Source organism: Urocitellus parryii, chromosome 11, assembly GCF_045843805.1.
Source record: "Urocitellus parryii isolate mUroPar1 chromosome 11, mUroPar1.hap1, whole genome shotgun sequence".
Lineage (NCBI taxonomy): Eukaryota > Metazoa > Chordata > Mammalia > Rodentia > Sciuridae > Urocitellus > Urocitellus parryii.
In genome coordinates this window covers 72,907,626-72,926,931 of record NC_135541.1, presented here as the reverse complement: position 1 = coordinate 72,926,931, position 19,306 = coordinate 72,907,626, and the positions used below count along the sequence as shown (strand labels likewise).

Below are 19,306 nucleotides of genomic sequence, written 5' to 3'. Positions count from 1 at the left end.
ACTATTGATTTAAATAGTGACCGATACACAGAGATTTGATACCCCTCTTCCAAGATAACGTGCTAAGAAAATAAAAACAGATTTTGGACTGTTTTCTTTAAGTCTTTAAATCAGCAATATTTATAAGAACCCCAAAGTGCAAACAATCCAGATTTCCTTTCGCTGATGAATTAATAAATAAAAATGTGATGTTTTTACAATAGAATATTATTTAGCAATAAAAAGAAATGAATCTTAAAAACATTGTGTTAATTGAAATAAGCTAGTCACAAAAAAAACACATATTGCATGATTCCATTTACATGAAATGTTCAGAATAGACCAATCCATAGACACACAAAGTAGATAAGTGGTTGCCAGGAACTGGGGGTTAAAAGAATGAATAATTACTGTTAATGGGCATAAGGCTTCTTTTAAAAAAATTGTTTTAGTTGTAGATGGTCACAATATCTTTATTTTTATGTGTTGCTGAAGATCCAACCTAGGGCCTCATGCATGCAAGGCAAGCGCTCTACCACTGAGCTACAACCCCATCCCCATAAGGTTTCTTTTTTGTGTGTAAAAATATTCTGAAATTAGAGTTTGGTGATGACTAAATAACTCACTTATATACTTTAAAAGGATGAGTTTTATGTTGTATGAAATATATTTCAATAAAACTGAATAAAATAAAGTATTTAATTACATATGGTACAAAATAGCTCTGTGTGTACCATATGTTGTTTCTTGAATTCAAATATTTCAAGTTAAATTTTCTCTCAATTAGAGAAACAACTCCTTTCCTGATGAGAATAATGTTGCAAGGCTTCAGGAGGAACTCATTGCTGTGAAGCTGAGAGAAGCAGAAGCCATTATGGGTTTGAAAGAACTTAGACAGCAAGTCAAGGATTTAGAAGAACACTGGCAGGTACACCAATATGTTTTATGTACTTTTCAGAAATATCCAGTTTGTTTGAAGTCGCTGATGTTTGAAGTAGCTGATGATGATGGTTAAGTAGGAGATGGTTAAGTTTAAAGTGAGAAAAATCCTTGCTTAATGTCAAGATTTATAATTTGAAGGTGCACTTAAACTGTTTCTTCCTTCTTAATTCTTATAATTAAATAAAAGATAGAAATCAGGTGATTTTTTTGTTGCATGATTGTGTATTACATAACATTTTCTGCAGAAATCTAAGAAAATACTCTTTTTATACTGTACACATTTTTTCTAATGTTGATATTAAATCATTGACAATCAGTGTGAAACATCAGAAGGGTAACAGCAATATAAATTTGTCTATAAATTTGTAACTTCTTTTAAAAATAGTTATCTCATAAAGTATATGAAATTTAACTAATTATATGCCCACAAATTTATCCACATATGAGGAAAATTATTGACAAGGAAGAAAATACAAAGCTCTGAAAGACAGAAAAGAACAAGGGAATTAAAAAAAAAAAAAACACACATAATTTCAGAATTGGTTTGAATTGAGGGGAGGCAAAGACATCTGTCCAAGACTAAAATTAGACTTTTACAGTGTCATGGCTTTTTAAAAAAAATGTATTTTGTAGAAAGTATCAGGTTGCAATAAGCTGAAAATCAAAAAACAAAAACTCAGAACTGGTCCTTAACCACAAATTTTGAGAAGCACTGCATGTAACTTCTAATGTTGCTTCTTAATGAATGACCCTATTCTTTTCTTTGTGTTTCGTTGAAGATAATGTGAAAAAATCTCTAATAAAGATTAGGGTGAAAATTGTACTCTTTACTAGAATTACTCCTCAGTATATGCAGAGAAAAAATTTGAATTACATCTGAGTCCAGGTCTGCCACTTACTTTGTGACTGTGTGACTTTCCTGAAGTTACAAAATCACAGTGTCTATTTTCTTACCTGTAAATGAAGATAATAGTGCCTAACTTTTAAGATTTCCTGCGGATTTAATGAAACAATATGTAGAACACACTTAATATAGTACCAGTCCTGAAATATGTGCTTTGTAAAGTTAGCTCTTATTTTGATACAGAGTTTTTGTTGCAATATAAGTTTTGTGCTTTAGCGCCATTTAGCTCGTACTACTGGGAGATGGAAAGACCCACCTAAGAAAAATGCTGTGAATGAGTTGCAAGATGAATTGATGACCATTCGACTTAAAGAAGCTGAAACACAGGCAGAAATAAGAGAAATAAAACAAAGAATGATGGAAATGGAGACACAGGTATGATGGGAAAGCCCAAGAGGTTTGAAAGTATCATTAGCAGATCAAAATTTTGTACACAGATTGTATCATACCTAGAATAAAGGTAAAAAGTGAGGTATGGGTCTGTCTAGGCAGTGATTTTCTAGCCTAAATGAAGAGGGCTAAAAATTGTTTTCAGAGATTTAATCTCTGTTTCTACCCATTCAACCAAGTTTAAGCAGGATAGAGACTTCATTTGACTTTATTAGGTAAAACTCAGACCTTTGTTGCATAGCTTGGGAAGGAACATTCATGTAGAGCAAAATTTCTCAACCTCCACACTTAAAATTTTGGCTTGATATTCTTTGTTTTATGAAGCTGTTCTGGATACTGGAGGATATTTAACAGCATACCTGGTCTCTACCCACCAGATGCCTGTCACATCTCTCTCCCACTCCAGGTTGTTTTGACCAAAACTGTTACCATGCATTTTCAGTTGTCTTTGGAATGGAGATTGGGAGGGCAAAATTGCCACTAATTGAGAACCACAACTGTGGAATAATGCTTCCTCAAATTATGTAATGAGTAATCTGTTGTAAAATTGTTTACTGTTTTTCTCTAAAGTCCTCTATTACTCTAATAAATCCTATTTTAAATATAATTAAGATCTGAAAGGGCCTTTTTATGAAATCCATTTACATTGTAAAAACATATTTGATTTCTTTCCTTTTTGGATCCAGGGTTCTTAACCAATGAGCCATATCTCCAGCCCTTTATATATTTTATTTTGAGACAGAGTCCTACTAAGTTGCTCAGGGCCTCACAAAATTCCTGAGGCTGGCTTGGAACTTGGAATCCTCCTGCCTCAGCCTCCTGAGCCACACATTTGGTTTTTATGTGGTACATTTGCATGAACCATATTTTGTATGTAGTTGTTACTTCTTATCCATGAGATTGCTTATAGGATCCCTTTCAGATACCAAATCTGCAGATGCCCAAATCTATTATATTAAATGGTGTAGTATTTGCATATACCCAGTGTTATTCTCCTATATACTTTATTTATTTATTTTTTTAATTGTAGGTGGGCACAATGCCTTTATTTTTATTTACTTATTTTTATGTGGTGCTTAAGATCAGACCCAGTGCCTCACCTGTGCTGGGTGAGTGCTCTACCACTGAACCACAACCCCAGCTCCTCCTATATGCTTTTAATCATCTCTAGATTGCTTATAATGCTTAATACAATGCAAATGGTTTGTAAGTAATTGTTATGATGTATTGTTAAGGAAATAATGACAAGAAAAAAGTCTGTATGTGTTCAGTTACAGATGAATTGTATTTTTTAAATTGTATTTTTTAAATTGTATTTTGATCCTTTGTTGGTTGAATCCATGGACACAAAATGCAAGGCTCCAGAGGGCTGGATGCTATTTGGTTTTCAAAGTATTTATTCAGTCAGTAGGGGGCAGTGTTAACTCATGTCATTCTGTATTCCATTGTGCAAAAAGATCTGCCTATCTCAAAATGAATGTGTGATTTCTTTAGATTATATAGATTTTGCTTTACATTTTCACAGTTATTTGTTGTATTTTCAGTGTAAATAAAATAACACTGAAAAGATACTATAAGATTATGAAGAGTAGAATATCTAGGTTTTATAGTGGGAAATAAATTGATTATTTTCATTATTTATTATATAGTTATTATTTTTATAATCAGAATTTATCTTAATATAGACAATAAAAATGTAAATACAACTTTTAAAATATATATATTTTTTTAGTTTGTAGATGGACACAATATCTTATTTTTATTTGTTTATTTCTATTGGTGCTGGGGACCAAACCCAGGGCCTCATGCATGCAAGGCAAGAGTTCTACCACTAAGCTACAACCTCAGCCTGTAAATACAACTTTTAAGCCAGTGTTGAGGATTCTTCTCACAGTAGGTAGAGGTGAATGGAACATATTCACAAACATGGTTTTAAGAACTTTGAACAAAAAGCACTGTTCCAGCCATCAAGGACTTATATTTTAGTAATATGCTTGCCCAATATGACTCAGAAATCTGGTAAGTAGACAGTTAGATAGAAATTGCTAGAGGAAATTAATTCCAGTTAGGTGTTTTGGGGAAAGACTTTTTAAGGAATTTGTGTTTTGAACTGTTCCAGACAGGTAGGTATGATTTTGGATAGATTTTGCTGAAAACTGATTTCTAAATGCCATTGCTCCAATGGGTGATAATCCATGTAGTTTTCTCATTAAAAAATGAGAAAAACAACTAGAAACTAGTGTAACAGTGGTGGTACATAGTCATCTAATGAAATTATGTCAAACACTCATATATCCACCTTCCAGATTGAGATTTACCCATATTGTTATATGTAACTCCAATTTCTTCATTTTAAGAACTTTTAGATAAGTCTGTCTAGTGAGTATATGTCATTTTATCGAGCCACTGTCCTTGCTTTATACAGATTTTTGCTATTGCAAATAATGCTACTCTGCACATTCGTGCATGTATTTCCGTGTGTATGTCTCCATGTGTTTGTTAAGTATAGTACTTGCTTAATGTGCATGAATACTTTTGGCAGTCTGAAGCCTATGAACCCCTTCCCTTCTCAAAACAATGTTTTTGAATGCATAAAACAAAATACACAGGATTGGGAAACAAACCATTTATATTGAGGCACATTTATCAAAATACTAAAAACAAATATGTGACACAAAATACAGACACAACACAAAACACATTCCTTTTGGTGAATTTAAGTTGTTATTTATTTATTTTGGTATTTAAATTCACAAGTTAAATTGTAAGTATTTTCCCATCCTTTTATATTTTCAACTTACCTGATTTTTTTTTAGATTTTTTTTAGATAAATAGCATATAGATAGCTTTTAAAATTGAACCTAACAAACGGTTGTTTAACTCTGAAATACCAAAAACTACTGTTAAAGTTATTTAAAGTAGGTGAATTTTATATATAATATATAATAAAGCTATTTAAAATCCTGTCTCATGGAATGTGTTTGTTTTGTGGTGCTGGGAATTTGTTTGTTTGTTTTGTGGTGCTGGGAATTCAACCCTGGGCCTTGTGCATGCAAGGCAAGCACTCTACCAACTGAGCTATGTTCCCAGCCCTACTCCATGTTTTGTGATTCTGTTTGGATTACTCTCTATCACCTTGCTAGTTATTTTCTGTTCATTCATCTATTCTTTATTTTTTCTTCTTTGACTACCTTTTCTTGGGTTTATAGCACATTTATTACGGTTTTATTTTATTTTCATATTATTTATACTCCTTTTAAGAAATTTTTTAGTGATTATTCTAGGTTTTTTAGTACACACCTATAATCAGAGCTTACTTTCAAATAATGTTATTAATTAAAAATAATGAATTGTTTCATGTGTGATAAAATCCTTACCATCTTGTATTCTTAATTCTTCCTCTTGTGCTATTGTTGTTATACATTAGTATAACATATGCTGATAATTTTGCTTTTAATCAGTGATTATTTCATAGATTTTAAATTTTTTAATGAATTGTTTTCCCTTTACTTATTCCACTTCAGCACTCATTTCTTCTTGTAGATCTTTATATTCCTTCTACTTGGAAAGCTTCATTTTATATTTATAGTAGTGCTGGTCTACTGGCATGCAGTTTAGGATTTGGGGGAGAGTGAAGGGAGCCAGTGAAGGGAATTCAAAACATACTTGCAAGGTATTGAATTCTGGGTTGATAGACCTTTTTTCTTTCATCACTTTATTTTTTAAAATTTAAAAATTTTTCTAATTAGTTATACATGACAGCAGAATGCATTTCGATTCATTGTACACAAATGGAGCACAGCTTTTCATTTTTCTGGTTTTCATTTTTCTAGTTGCTAGTACGGGATGTAGAGTGACACCACATGTGCAGTCATACATGTACCTAGGATAATGATGTTCATCTCATTCCACCATCTTTCCCACCCCCCTTCTCTCCCTCCCTCCACTTTGCCAATCAAGCTCCTCTATTCTACCCATGTGCGCACCCCTCCTGCCCCCATTATGGGTCAGCATCAGCTTATCAGACTACATTCGGCCTTTGGTTTTTTGGGATTGTCTTACTTTGATTAGCATGATATTCTCCAACTCCATTTACCTGTAAATGCCATAATTTTATTCTATTTTAATGCTGAGTAATATTTCTTTGTGTATATGTACCACAGTTTCTTTATCCATATATCTGTTGAAGGACATCTAGATTGGTTCCACGGTGTAGCCATTGTGAATTGAACTGCTATCTTTCATCACTTTAAAAATCACTGTTATCTTTTTTTATAAATCATGCATGCTGAAATTCTATTATAATTCTTATTTTTGTTTCTCTACATGTAACATGGTTCCCCCTCACCCAGCTGCCTTTAAGATTTTTTTTTAAAGAGAGAGAGAGAATTTTTTCATATTTATTTTTCAGTTTTTGGTGGACACAACATCTTTATTTTATTTTACATGGTGCTGAGGATAAAACCCAGCGCCCCGCGCATGCCAGGCGAGCACATTACCGCTTGAGCCACATCCCCAGCCCATGCCTTTGAGATTTTATTTTTGACTCTCTCTCCCCTGGGAGATTGCCTGCATTCTCCCTTGAATGTGTATGAGCTTTTTAAAAATTGGTTGTGTCTCTGGGTGGCAGGGAGAAAGAACAGAAAAAAAAAAATTCGGGGGGTGAGGGGAGTCAGGCGGCAGCGAGCAGTACCAGGGACTGAACTCAGGGACACTCAACCACTGAGCCACATCCCCTATTTTGTTTTTCATTTAGAGACAGTGTCTCACTGAGTTGCTTAGCCCCTCGATTTTGCTGAGGCTGGCTTTGAACTTGTGATCCTCCTGCCTCAGCCTCCTGAGCTACTAGGATTACAGGTGTGCTCCACTGCAACCCAAGTTTCTTGGCTCTGTGGATTGTGTCTACCATGAATTTTGGAAAATTTCTGCTTATTGTGTCTTGGTCATTATATCATTTTGGCTTTCTTCTGCCCATATGGTCTTCTGGTTTCAATGATATCCATATTGGGTTCGTTCTTAGTGTACAGGATTTTTTTTTTCTTTTTGTAATACTGGGGATCCAACCCAGACCTTATTCATCTTGAGCAAGCACCTTATCCCTGCCTTCATGTTGTGCAGAAACTCTTGGATGCTCTTTTCTTTCCCCCCTCCTCTATTATTTTTTCTCTTTGTGTTTTTAGCTTCTATTGACTGAAATGTTTCTATTGACTTCTTATTTACTTCACTGATTATTTTCTCCACTTTGTTGAGTTGTTAGATGAAGCCGTTTAAGGCATTCTTGTCATGGTTTTTTATTTCTCGTTTTTCTGTTGATTTCTTAGAGTTCTAATTTTTCTGAGGATATTACCTATATGAACTTACTTGTTTTTAGAAATAAGTTAGAGCCTTTGACATATTAATCATACTTACTTTAAATTCCTTGTCAGATAATTTCAGTATATGTGTCATATTATGAGGTGAATTTTATTGATTGCTTTGTCTTTTGCTAGTATTTTGGGGGGTTTTGCCTTCTATACTTTGCAAATTTTTCATGAAAGTTAAGATATTTTAGATGGGGCAGTATATAAAGTATTTTACCTTAGACTAGAAATGGGTACACTTTTTCTCCTGCCAGACCTTTCATGTGGGAGATTTGAGTTAATATAGTCAGGAGATAGGCTGAGTTTGAGGTTTGTTGTTTCTGTGGTTATCCACAGTGTACCACAGGCTTCACAATCCTTTAGTAATGCCTTATTTTAGAGTAGGGGCTGGTTTGCCAGAGGGCTTTTCTCAGTGTCTTCCCTTCCTTCATACCACCTCAGAAAAAGGTCTGTCTCCAGGTATATTTGAAACTGCAGGGATGCTTCCTGTGATTCTGATAAAGCCCCAGTCTTATGCTGAATTATGTTTTTGTATCTGGGTATTTGACCTTTTAATTTTCCTGCCAACCCCAGGCTGTAGTCCTAGGCCTAATATATTATTTCTCTTGTCTACCCACTTTGTATTCCTATTGCCTCTTTCAGAAATGAATATTTTTAAGTTGTATATCACTTATACAAAAAAGTTATAGACCTTTTTGTATAAGTGATGTATTTAGTTATAACAAGAGTTTCTAATATGGACCACATGTATTCCCTTGGAGGATTAGATATTTAAACAGTTTTGTATCTTATTTTTTTCAGTGTTTATTGAAGAAAATTGGCTTGTAGCTGATAACATTTTTATGTTATTGTATAAAGTGCATCAGTAAAAATGTTTAATTTTCAGCCCTTTTATATATAGTGTACATAATTATATTTCTGCTTATTAGAACCAGATCAATAGTAATCATCTTAGAAGAGCAGAACAAGAGGTGGTCAGTCTACAGGAGAAGGTACACTATCTTTCTGCACAGAACAAAGGACTGCTTACTCAATTAAGTGAAGCAAAGCGCAAACAAGCAGAGATTGAATGCAAGGTAAATATGTCAGATAGCTGGTTTATGGTTTTTGTCAATGTAATAATGCCTTTCTTTATATCTATATCTGTCTATATATATATGTTGTAGATGGACACAATATCTTTACTTTGTTTATTTATTTTTATGTGGTGCTGAGGATTGAACCCAGTGCCTTACATGTGTGAGGCAAGCGCTCTATCTCTGAACCACAACCCTATCCTCCTGCCTTTCTTTTATAGGTTGTTTCATCATGACTAGTTGTTGTTTGTTTGTTTGTTGTTTTGTTTAGGTACCAGATATTGAGCCCTGGGATGCTTAACCCCTTGGCCATATCCCCAGCCCTTTTAAAACATATTTTATTTAAAGATAGGGTCTCACTAAGTTGCTCAGGGTCTCACTAAGTTGCTGAGGTGGCTTTGAACTTGTGATCCTCCTGCCTCAGCTGCTGAGCTGCTAGGATTACAGGCTTGCGCCACTATGCCCCATGTTTTTTTTTTTTTTTTTTTTTTTAAGCCAATCTACTTCCCACTTCTGAAATTGCTTTGGTGGTGCTTTCATACAAGGTTAGCTCATCTTGCTTCTGGGATGGACTTCAGACAAGAAATATTTTTAGCCACGTACTTGGTTAATTTCCCACATTGGCATTTACTAGAATCCCTTTACAGTGTTTATTTTGACTAATAGCCCTTTAAAACTGAAGCTTTTAATAACTCAACCCAAAACATGTAATTTGGAAAAGCAGAGGCTCCATTGGTTTGAGTGTTATCTTGTTAGTGGGAAGTAAATATTGATGTATGTTTTCTGGAAAGAATAGAGAGCAAAATAAATGTATATGTACCTTGGCTCAGGATAAAATGGATCATTTCCCATAGTTCTTTTAATCAGTTTTTCTGTGTGTGTGTGTGTGTGTGTGTATGTGTGTGTGTGTCTGTGTGTCTGTGCGCGGGTGCGCGCAAGCCAGTGAGTGGTGAGAAGTGTTTGATTCAGAAAGCATCAAAAGTATTGAAATCAAGGATATTTTCCCCTAAAATAAATTTACACACTTAACAGTGATGAGAGAGATTGGAGAGTAAAGTATAGGAGAGGGAGGGGATGTGTGTGTTTGTGTGTGTGTGTGTGTGTGTGTGTGTGTGTGTGTGTGTGTGTGTGTATAAGGGGTTGGGGGGGAGAAAGAACTAGAGATAAGTGTAGTCTGCATATTAGAATGGATTACTGAAGACAAGTTATGAAATTTTGAAATAAACTAAACATCTACTTAGTAGATGGTAGGAATGATACCCTTTAAATATTCTAGCCTTCTTTTTCTATGAGAAGTAAGACTTTGTAAGTGGTACATTATAAAGCTGTAATTCCATCAACTTGTTCTAGTGTCATTAAAAACCAAGAGTAAAGCTTGAGTGGTTTATCAGTGTCATTGAAATCCAGAGATGAAATTACATCCTAATAAATATGCATGGCTCTTACAAATTTATACTGTGACAGAAATATGTAGGTAGTACTAAAATTTGTGATAATTTAAGCATAATCCCATTTGAAGGATGTACATGGACTAATTAAAAATAAAATGATGTGAAATGAGGTTATATTAATCTGATTTATTATACAAATCTGATTTTTTATGATGCTGAATTATCTGTCCTCAATTAAATTTAATCTTTTTGCATTCTTGATGTAAGTTTTCTTTAAATATTTCGATAACAATGTTATTAGACTTGATATTGCTTCTTAAATATCTTAGCACCTGTTAGTGAAGTAAAATGTTGTTTGAAAATAAGTATATATACAACTTACTGATAAAAATAGTTATCTGAGTTTATCTAAGTAATGGGTGCAGATCAGAATATTAGAGGATTTGAGGAACTGATACAGAATTTTATTTAATTTTTAGTGTTCATTAATAACTCTATAAAAACTATGTTATAGATGCTAACTCTGATTACTGTATGTTTAAGCTATATATTAATTTACTCAGTCTTAGGAAATGCTGTTTGCAGATTTTAACAATTAATAAAATGAAATGTCATCCTAACACCTAGTACTTTCTGACTAAATATATATATTTTACCTTGTCATGTTGATAGAATTCAGAAACAAATTAACTTTCTAAGGAATCCAGTCCTTGAATTATATAAATCTGAATCATTTTCAGTTAGTTTTATATAATTATAGCTCATGATTGGTTGATATTAGTCATAAAAGCTCATTTTATTTTTTACTTATACAAAATATCAGGAAATGGTAATATTGTTGTTTCCCTCTACAACTAAATTTGAATATTAATACAAGTCTCTGATCCCTAGTTTCAAAATCCAAAATACTCTGAAACCCAAAAGTTTCAGAAATTTCACACAAATTCATTTCAAGGCAAAACCTGATTTGAGTTGACATATGGCCACTTAAAATTTGTTTTTTACCCCAGTTTGTGTGGATATTTATACTTCACTTTTCATTATAGATGCTGCCTTAGACACTTTTCTAAAATCTGAAAAAAATCTCAATTCCAAACACAAGTAGTTTATTACTTTTGTTTTGTTTGCTACCCTAGAACAAGGAAGAAGTGATGGCTGTGAGACTTCGAGAAGCAGATAGCATAGCTGCTGTGGCTGAACTGCAGCAGCACATTGCTGAGCTTGAAATCCAGGTACATATAAAAATAATAGAATACATCTAAAAATAATGTCATAGTCCCCGTCTCTTCTCTGTGTACCTGATGAAAGACTTATCTGTTTCTTTATCCCCATGACTGTATTCTAGTTTCAATATTTACTCATTTCCAAGTCCTTTTTTTCTTATTGTGGTGAAACATACATAACATAAAGTTAGCTCTTTTAAAAAATACAGTTTCATGGTGTTATGTGCATTTATGTTGTTGTACACCTATCACCACCATCCGTCTCCAGAAATTTTTCATCTTCTCTGACTGAAAATCTGTGTCTGTTAAACATTAATTTCCCATTCTCTTCTCCCTCCAGCCTCTGGTAACCCACCATTATATTTTCTATATCTATGAATTTGACCAGTCTATCTACCTCACATAAATGGAATTATGTAATTTTTTTGTGACATTTCACTTAGCATGATGTCCTTAAGGTTCATTTGTATTATAGCATATGTCCAAATTTTCTTCCTTTTTAAGGCTGAATAACATTTCTTTGTGTGTATATACTACATTTTGATTATGTATTCCTTCATTGCTCCACCTTTGGGCTATTGTGAATGATGCTACTGTGATCATGGGAGCACAAATATCTTGGGAGTCCATGAATTTACTTCTTTTGAGTATATATAGCACTTGGAAATAGAATTTCTGGATTACGTAGTTCTACTTATTTTTTTGTGAAATAGTTATACTGTTTTTGAAAGCAACTATATTATTTTACATTTCTACCAGCAGTACACAAAAGTTCCATTTTCTCCATATCCTTACCAACGCTTGCTAATTTTCAAGGGGTTTTTAAAAATAATCTGCCATTGGGCTGCGGATGTGGCTCAAGTGGTAGCACGCTTGTCTAGCATGCGTGAGGCACTGGGTTAGATTCTCAGCACCAGGTAAAAATAAAATAAAGGTATTGTGTCACCTAAAACTAAAAATAAAATATTTTAAAAATAATAATAATCTGCCATTCTAAAGGGTATGAAGTGGTAGCTCTTTGTAGCTTTGATTTGCATTTCCCTAATAATTGGTAATGTTGAGCATCCTTTTACTTGCTTGTATGACATTCGTTTATCTTCTTTGGAGATCTATGCATTCAAGTCCTTTATCCAGTTTTGAATCAGGTTGTTTGTTGGTGATGAGTTAGTTGTAAGACTTACTTATGTGTTCTAAATATCAACCTCTTATGGATATATGGTTTGCAAATATTTTTTCTCATTCTATGGATTATCTTTTTTTCTTTGTTGATTTGTACTTATGGACAAAAGTTTTTAATTTTCCTGAAGTCCAAAACTTTTGCAAAAATCTGTTTTCTGTTTTTGTTGACTGCTTTCCAAATCCATTTTTGAGTGACAGTTTATTGTATATCTATATTGTCAAAGCTGTTTTTCAAAGAAAATTCTGAGCTTTAAAAGGAAATATATTAGTTAGGTGCAGTAGCGTGTGCCTGTAATCCCAGCAGCTGGGGAGGCTGAGATAAGAGGATTGTGAGTTCAAAGCCAGCCTCAGCAAAAGCAAGGCACTGAACAACTCATTGGAACCCTGTCTCTAAATAAAATACAAAATAGAGCTGGGGATGTGACTTAGTGGTCAAGCAACCCTGAGTTCAATCCCGGTACCAAAACAACAACAACAACAAAAACATATTATTTTGTCATCTCAAATGTCCTCCTTATTGTACAATATGGTAAGATGAGAAGTTTCCGATATATAATGAGTATTATGTTTAAAAATCTGTGTCTTTCAAATTGGGTAAGTTGTTTTGTTTGATTATTTGAGACAGGTTTTTGCTATGTTACTCAGGCTGTCTCAAACTCCTGGGCTCAAGTGATTCTCCTGTCTCAGCTTTGCCCTCTGAAGTAGCTGGGACTATAGGTATTGAACCATGGCTCCTGACTCAAAATGGGTTTTTTTTGTTTGTTTTGCTATACTTGGGATAGAACCCAGGGTCATTCCAGCTAACTACCAACTAACTATACCCGAAGCCCTTTTCATTTCTTAGTCACTTTAAGTTTCCCAGGCTGGCCTCAACTTGTGATCCTCTTGTCTCAGCCTCTAGAGTTACCGGGATGGATTCCAGTTGTGCACCACTGTGCCAAACTTTGGTTCAAAGTTTTTTTTCTTATTACATTTTACTCCAAATCACAGTGTAATTTTTGTTGCAACATTTAGAATTTTATTTTCATCTGAAATTTCCTTTTGTTCTTAAATCTCAATTCAAAATTCAGTTAATTTTAAAATTTCCATATTATATTATAACCTAATTTTTTGATCTCCATCAAAATTATGATGTTATAATATGTATACATTTATAAAAAGGTATTCTTTATGTTTTTTTGGTAATACTCCCCATAAAGTGTACACTCAGAAATGAACAATTTGCTTAATATACTTATAATCAGTTATTTAAATCCAGCTACCATGTACTAGTCCAGTTTTACTTTTCTGACATCAAGAAAATTATACAAATTTACCATGTCTATATATCTTAGTCATAAAATAGCAAGATTTAAATCACTTCTTTTGTTGATTCTAAAATACTTATTAAAATGAAGAGCTTGGCATGCTGTATGTTTTGTTTAAAGTGAACTATATTTGCATCATTTTAGAAAAATTAAAATAAGGTGCATGGTATTGGGGTATTTTTTTTTTTAGCATCTCCTCAACCTGTTGCCCCAAACCAAGCCCCTGGCAGCTACCATTCTACTTTGTAGGTATGAGTTCAACTTTTTTAGATTCCTCATATAAGTAAGATCATGGGGTATTAGTCTTTCTCTGCCTGGATTATTTCACCTAGCATAATCTCCTCCAATTTTATCCATTTTGTCACAAATAATAGGAATTCCTTCTTTTTTAAGACTGAATAGCATTCCATTGTGTATACTTACTTCATTTTCTTTTTCCATTCATCCACTGATGAATACTTAGGTTGGTTCCATATCTTGGCTATTGTGAATAATGCTACAGACATATCTCTTCAACATACTAATTTTATTTCCTTTGGATATATAACCAGTAACAGGATTGATGGATCATATGGCAATTCTGTTTTTAATTTTTTGAGGAACCACCATACTATTTTCCATAATGTATATGCTAATTTATATTCCCACCAGCAGTGTACAAGGATTCCCTTGTCTTCACAGCCTCTCCAACACTTGTGTTGTTTTATTATTTTGATAATAGCTGTTCTAACAGGTTTGAGATGATGGAATTTTTTTTTTTTTTTACTATTAATAGGAGTATGTTAGCAGCAGTTTGCTCACTGTTGGTGAAGTGATCACTGAAATCCTGATTTATAGATTTACTGGTTATTTTTTCATCTATCACTGCTTGTCCTTATCCTTAGGTCATTGTTCACCTCTTCTTCCTCCTTGCATTCTCTCCTCCTCTGGCTTTCCTAACACCACTTATTTTTGTTTTTTGTTTGTTTGTTTGTTTGTTTGTTTGTTTTTGGTGTTGGGAATTGAATGCAGGGCCTTGTTCATCCAAGCCACATACTCTACCAACTGAGCTATATCCCCAGCTCTCTAACACTACTTATTTTTTATTCTCTTCTTTCTTGTTTAACTGTTGTTTCCAGTCCTCTCTATCCATTCTGAGTGTTTGTGTTCTTGAGAATCCACGTTTCGGGCTCTTAAAAACTATGGAAATGAAAGGTCTCATTTACATCTTTGTAACAAAGAATTATAATTTATCTCCAGCCTTAACCTCTTTCTCCTATCAGTTTTTAAACCTTTTGAAAACATTATTAAGCACAATATCTACAGAAGTTCATAAAACAAAGCTACATTAATATATTTTTAAAACTTCACATTTAACTGCTACTAAGGTAAAGATAGGGAACAGTGCTTCTGCTCAGGGAGTCCACCCACTCACACCCTACTCCTTCTGACTTTTATGACGGTCATTCCATTACTGTTCCTCTGGTTTTGTCATCTTTGTGTACATTTCTGATCCATAAAGTTTAGTTTTCCCAGTTTATCAATTTTGTATGAGATGATATTTAATATTTTCTTTTGTGTCTTTTCTTTCATTGTTCAACTTTGATTTTCTAAGTCCTCATTTTTATTGTTGCATGCATTTTCATTTTTAAAATATAGCACAGTGTATTTACTTATTTTACTACTAGTGGAATAAGTAAATCGGGAATTTCCAGGTTGATGTTATTGTACACAATGCTATGACGTTGAATAATTATGCACACTGCATTGGTCATATGTACACAAGTTTCTCTAGCATGTATACCAAGATGTGGAGTTGCCAAGTTGTAGGGCTTACGAATCTTCAACTTTATTTTTCCAAAGTGCTTGTAATAGTTTAGACTCTCAATAGCTGCATATGAAAGTTCTTGTTGGTCCACATCCTCCCCGGTGCTTGATGGTGTCACATGGTTTATTTTTGCCAATCTGGTGAGTATGCAGTGATCTTTTGTCACAGTTTTAATTTACATTTCATTACTAAAAAGGTTAGCCATTTGGGTTCCTGTTTTTGTAAAGTACCTAATAAGGTTTTTTGCTTATATTTTTATTAGGCTGTCTCTTGCTTATGGATATATAGTTTCTTATATATTAATGTTCTTCAAATGTTTTGCGAATATCTACTCTTAGTCTATGACTTGTCTTTTGTCTTTATCATGTATTTGGTAAATAGGCCAGTAATTTGAATAGTTCCACCTGAAAGTTGTACAACACCTTGAATTAAACGTGTTTAAAGTCAGACATGTTTGTTTCATCCATAATGTTTTCCTTCTTTCATATCTCAAGTCTTGATTCATGGATCATCTCTTATCAAATTATTCAACCTACTAGTAACTTCAGGTATCTTTTTTTACCCTATAACATAATATGTATATATAAGGTGTGCAAGTTTTCCACATGTTAGTAGATAACAAATTATTTTACAAAGTGCTTATGCTAGTTTACTTTCCTACCAACATTTTACCTAATCCTATGGATTTTACTTTAGACAATTCTTAATGGCTTATACAAGTTAGAGTGTCTCATCGAAAGTTTCATTCCTGTAAAAGAAAAAAAATCTTGAGTAAGTCTAAAACTAAATCAGAGGTAATTTGAATGATTTTAAAATGTTTTGGGCTGGGGGTATGACTCAGTAATAGAGCATTTGCCAAGCATCATGGGTGAGGCTCTGGGTTCTATTGCCAGGGAGTGGGGGTACAGCTCTATTTTGAATCATTCATAGCATTTCTATTTCCCTCACCATTCTGGTAGTTAACCTACCTACCCCTTACTTGATCTGTTTAGTAACTTCCCATGCAGCATCTTTTACTCCAGTCTCAGCTTTTCTACAGAAATATTAGAGCTATCTTCTAAAACATTAAAAACTTGTGTGGACTGCCTTTTAGCTATCAAATCACATTAAAACTTCTTATCGTGAAATCCTTATCTTTTCATTTTTAACTAAACATTTTTTAATATTTATTTATTTATTTTTAGTTTCCGGCGGACACAACATCTTTGTTTGTATGTGGTGCTGAGGATCGAACCCAGGCCGCATGCATGTCAGGCTAGCGTGCTACCGCTTGAGCCACATCCCCAGCCCAACTAAACATTTTTTTAACTTTACTTCTCACTACTACCTAACCAATCCTCTGAATAAACACTGTGCACTCCAAATTATTCTGTTCCTGCAACTTTCATATTATTTCAAAATTGTGTACCCATCTGAATGCTGCTCTATCTTCCTAAATTTCTATTTTTGTCTACTGTTTTTTTAATTTGTTTTAATTAGTTACACATGACAGTACAATGACTTTGACATATCATACATTTGAATCAGATGGGATATAAAATCTCATTTTTCTGAGTTATACAGGTTGCAGAATTTTGGGGTAGTTCTCCTTCTCTTTCAGGACTTAGGACTAAGTGCTCTTTGGTTAACTTGCTGTTAATTCATTTAGCAAGTATATTTTCAGTAAATATCTCAGTGCTGCAGCATTTATTTATTTAATGCTGATTAAAATTCATAATAGATCTTTTGTTAAAACCTGAAGAGCTCCCTTGTTGGAGCTCTTTTTAAAATATAAAAGCATTATATTTTAGATGACTTTTAGTTGTAGAAATACCTTAAACCATTTTCAAGTTCCACTAGGGGGAGAACTCAACCTAAAGATTTTTATATTTCAAATCCCTTTCAATTAAGTTTTCTAATTCTAATCTTTTGTGAATTAAACTTTTTCTCATAAACCAAATTTTCTCAAATTCATTTAATAAATTTTATTATTATGTAATGTATTGTTATAATCCTGGTTTTTAGTATAATTGTGAACATCATACTTTTGTAAACATATTTAGATAAAGGAAATATGTTAGGTGAAGAAATACTCATTTTTAGAAGTAATCTAATTTTCTATAGTGTATGTACTTACGAAGATTACATTTATTAAATTTGTTTTCAAAGATTCTTCAGTCAACTTCAAACTTTCAGTCTGATTAAAGTAAATAATCTACCTCTTTTATTATTCTGACATAACTATATCCATATTCTACTTAATATTCTCTAAATACTGCCTCCTCTCTCCCATCTTTGAAAAGGCTGTTTTATCTTAGTTTCTTAGAAAGAACTTAATCATTTTTAAGTGTAAAAGCTTTCAGATTTTAGACATTTCCTGGCACTGTTTTTAAAAGTTACTGCCACCTAGTTTTATTTCTTCTCAGACAGAATGAGTTACCATTCTGCTAGTGCTTATTTGGGAACAGATTGTGCACCTATAAAATTAAGGTGTTGAATTCCAAGGTATCATCAAATACATGAAATTATTATAATATGTATGTCATTTTAATTTTTTTTTCCAGTTCACAGTTACTGTTATGAATTTCAGTTGTTATATAGTCATCTTGCTTCATTCAAGTCTCTAATACTTGCTCAGATAAAGCTTGCTTGGCCAAATTTCTGTCTTGATAACATTCTCATCCTAAACACTATACTCTTAAGCTACCTTTTTTTTTCATAAGTTATTACTTTTTGCTGTAAGTTGTACATATTTTCACTTTTTAATTAAATATATTTTAACTGCTACATAAAGCATAATAATTGTATAATTTATGGAGTACTATGTGTTGTTTGGATACATATATACATTGTACAACGTTTAAGTTCAAGACCAGGTCAGGCAGTGTAATGAGACTCTATCAGAAAAAAAGAAAGAATTGAGTTCTTTGTTCTTTCAATAATATATAATACTATATATATATATATATATATATATATATATATATATATACACACACACACACACACACATATGTACACTGATTTCTGTCCACTGTGAAACCCTATTCTAATTTTTTTATTTTTTATATATTTACCATGTTTCATAATATTATTGACAAATTTAATTCTTCCAAATACTCATAATAAAAATAATAAGTAGTATTACTGAATATTTGATACATACCAGGCAGTGTTCTCAGCCAGTTAAGTATTTGTACTTATTTAATGTTTACCACATCCATCTAAGATAGGTTTTGTTAATGTCCTCATTTAATAGTTCAGTAAACTGAAACCTAGAGGACATTTTAAAATGAAATTTTGTTGTTTGAGGCCCACTCTTTAAATCTTTTCAGGATTAAAATGAATTTTTTTCTTTGTATTAGGACATACTGTCATTATAGTTTTTAAAATTTTCTTAGTAGTATATTAAGAGTATACTCTGCTGTATAACTTTGCTTATTATATAGCTACAGTTATTACAAGTTCCCTGTTCATCAATTTATATCTTTTAGTTCCTTTCCATATCAGGACAAGGTTTAACTCCTGACTCTTCTTAATGAACCCTTTTGCTCTGATTTCTGTCTACCTTCCTATCTTTATTTTCACTTTCCCCAGCATACATATCCTGAACTTGAGCCATGGTATCCTAGTTAAGAATCCTCAAATCTTTCATCCCATGACACTTAGTATTGTTCTTCCCACCCTACTTTTTTGACCTTGTTTGTCCTATTGTGATCAGCCTTTCCTAATAACAACCCAGCTGATTTTTTTTGTGTTTGCTCTTCTA

At 33.0% G+C, this 19,306-nt stretch overlaps 1 protein-coding gene across 1 annotated transcript in view; it reads left to right on the top strand.

Moving 5' to 3' along the window:
- The window catches only part of Evi5 (ecotropic viral integration site 5), a 210,497-nt gene that overhangs the window by 133,647 nt on the left and 57,544 nt on the right, over positions 1–19,306 (top strand). The window contains exons 15-18 of the mRNA XM_026403112.2: positions 767–907; positions 2,042–2,200; positions 8,505–8,651; positions 11,179–11,274. Coding sequence (XP_026258897.1) covers positions 767–907; positions 2,042–2,200; positions 8,505–8,651; positions 11,179–11,274 — 543 coding nt within the window. The remainder of the gene's footprint in view (positions 1–766; positions 908–2,041; positions 2,201–8,504; positions 8,652–11,178; positions 11,275–19,306) is intronic.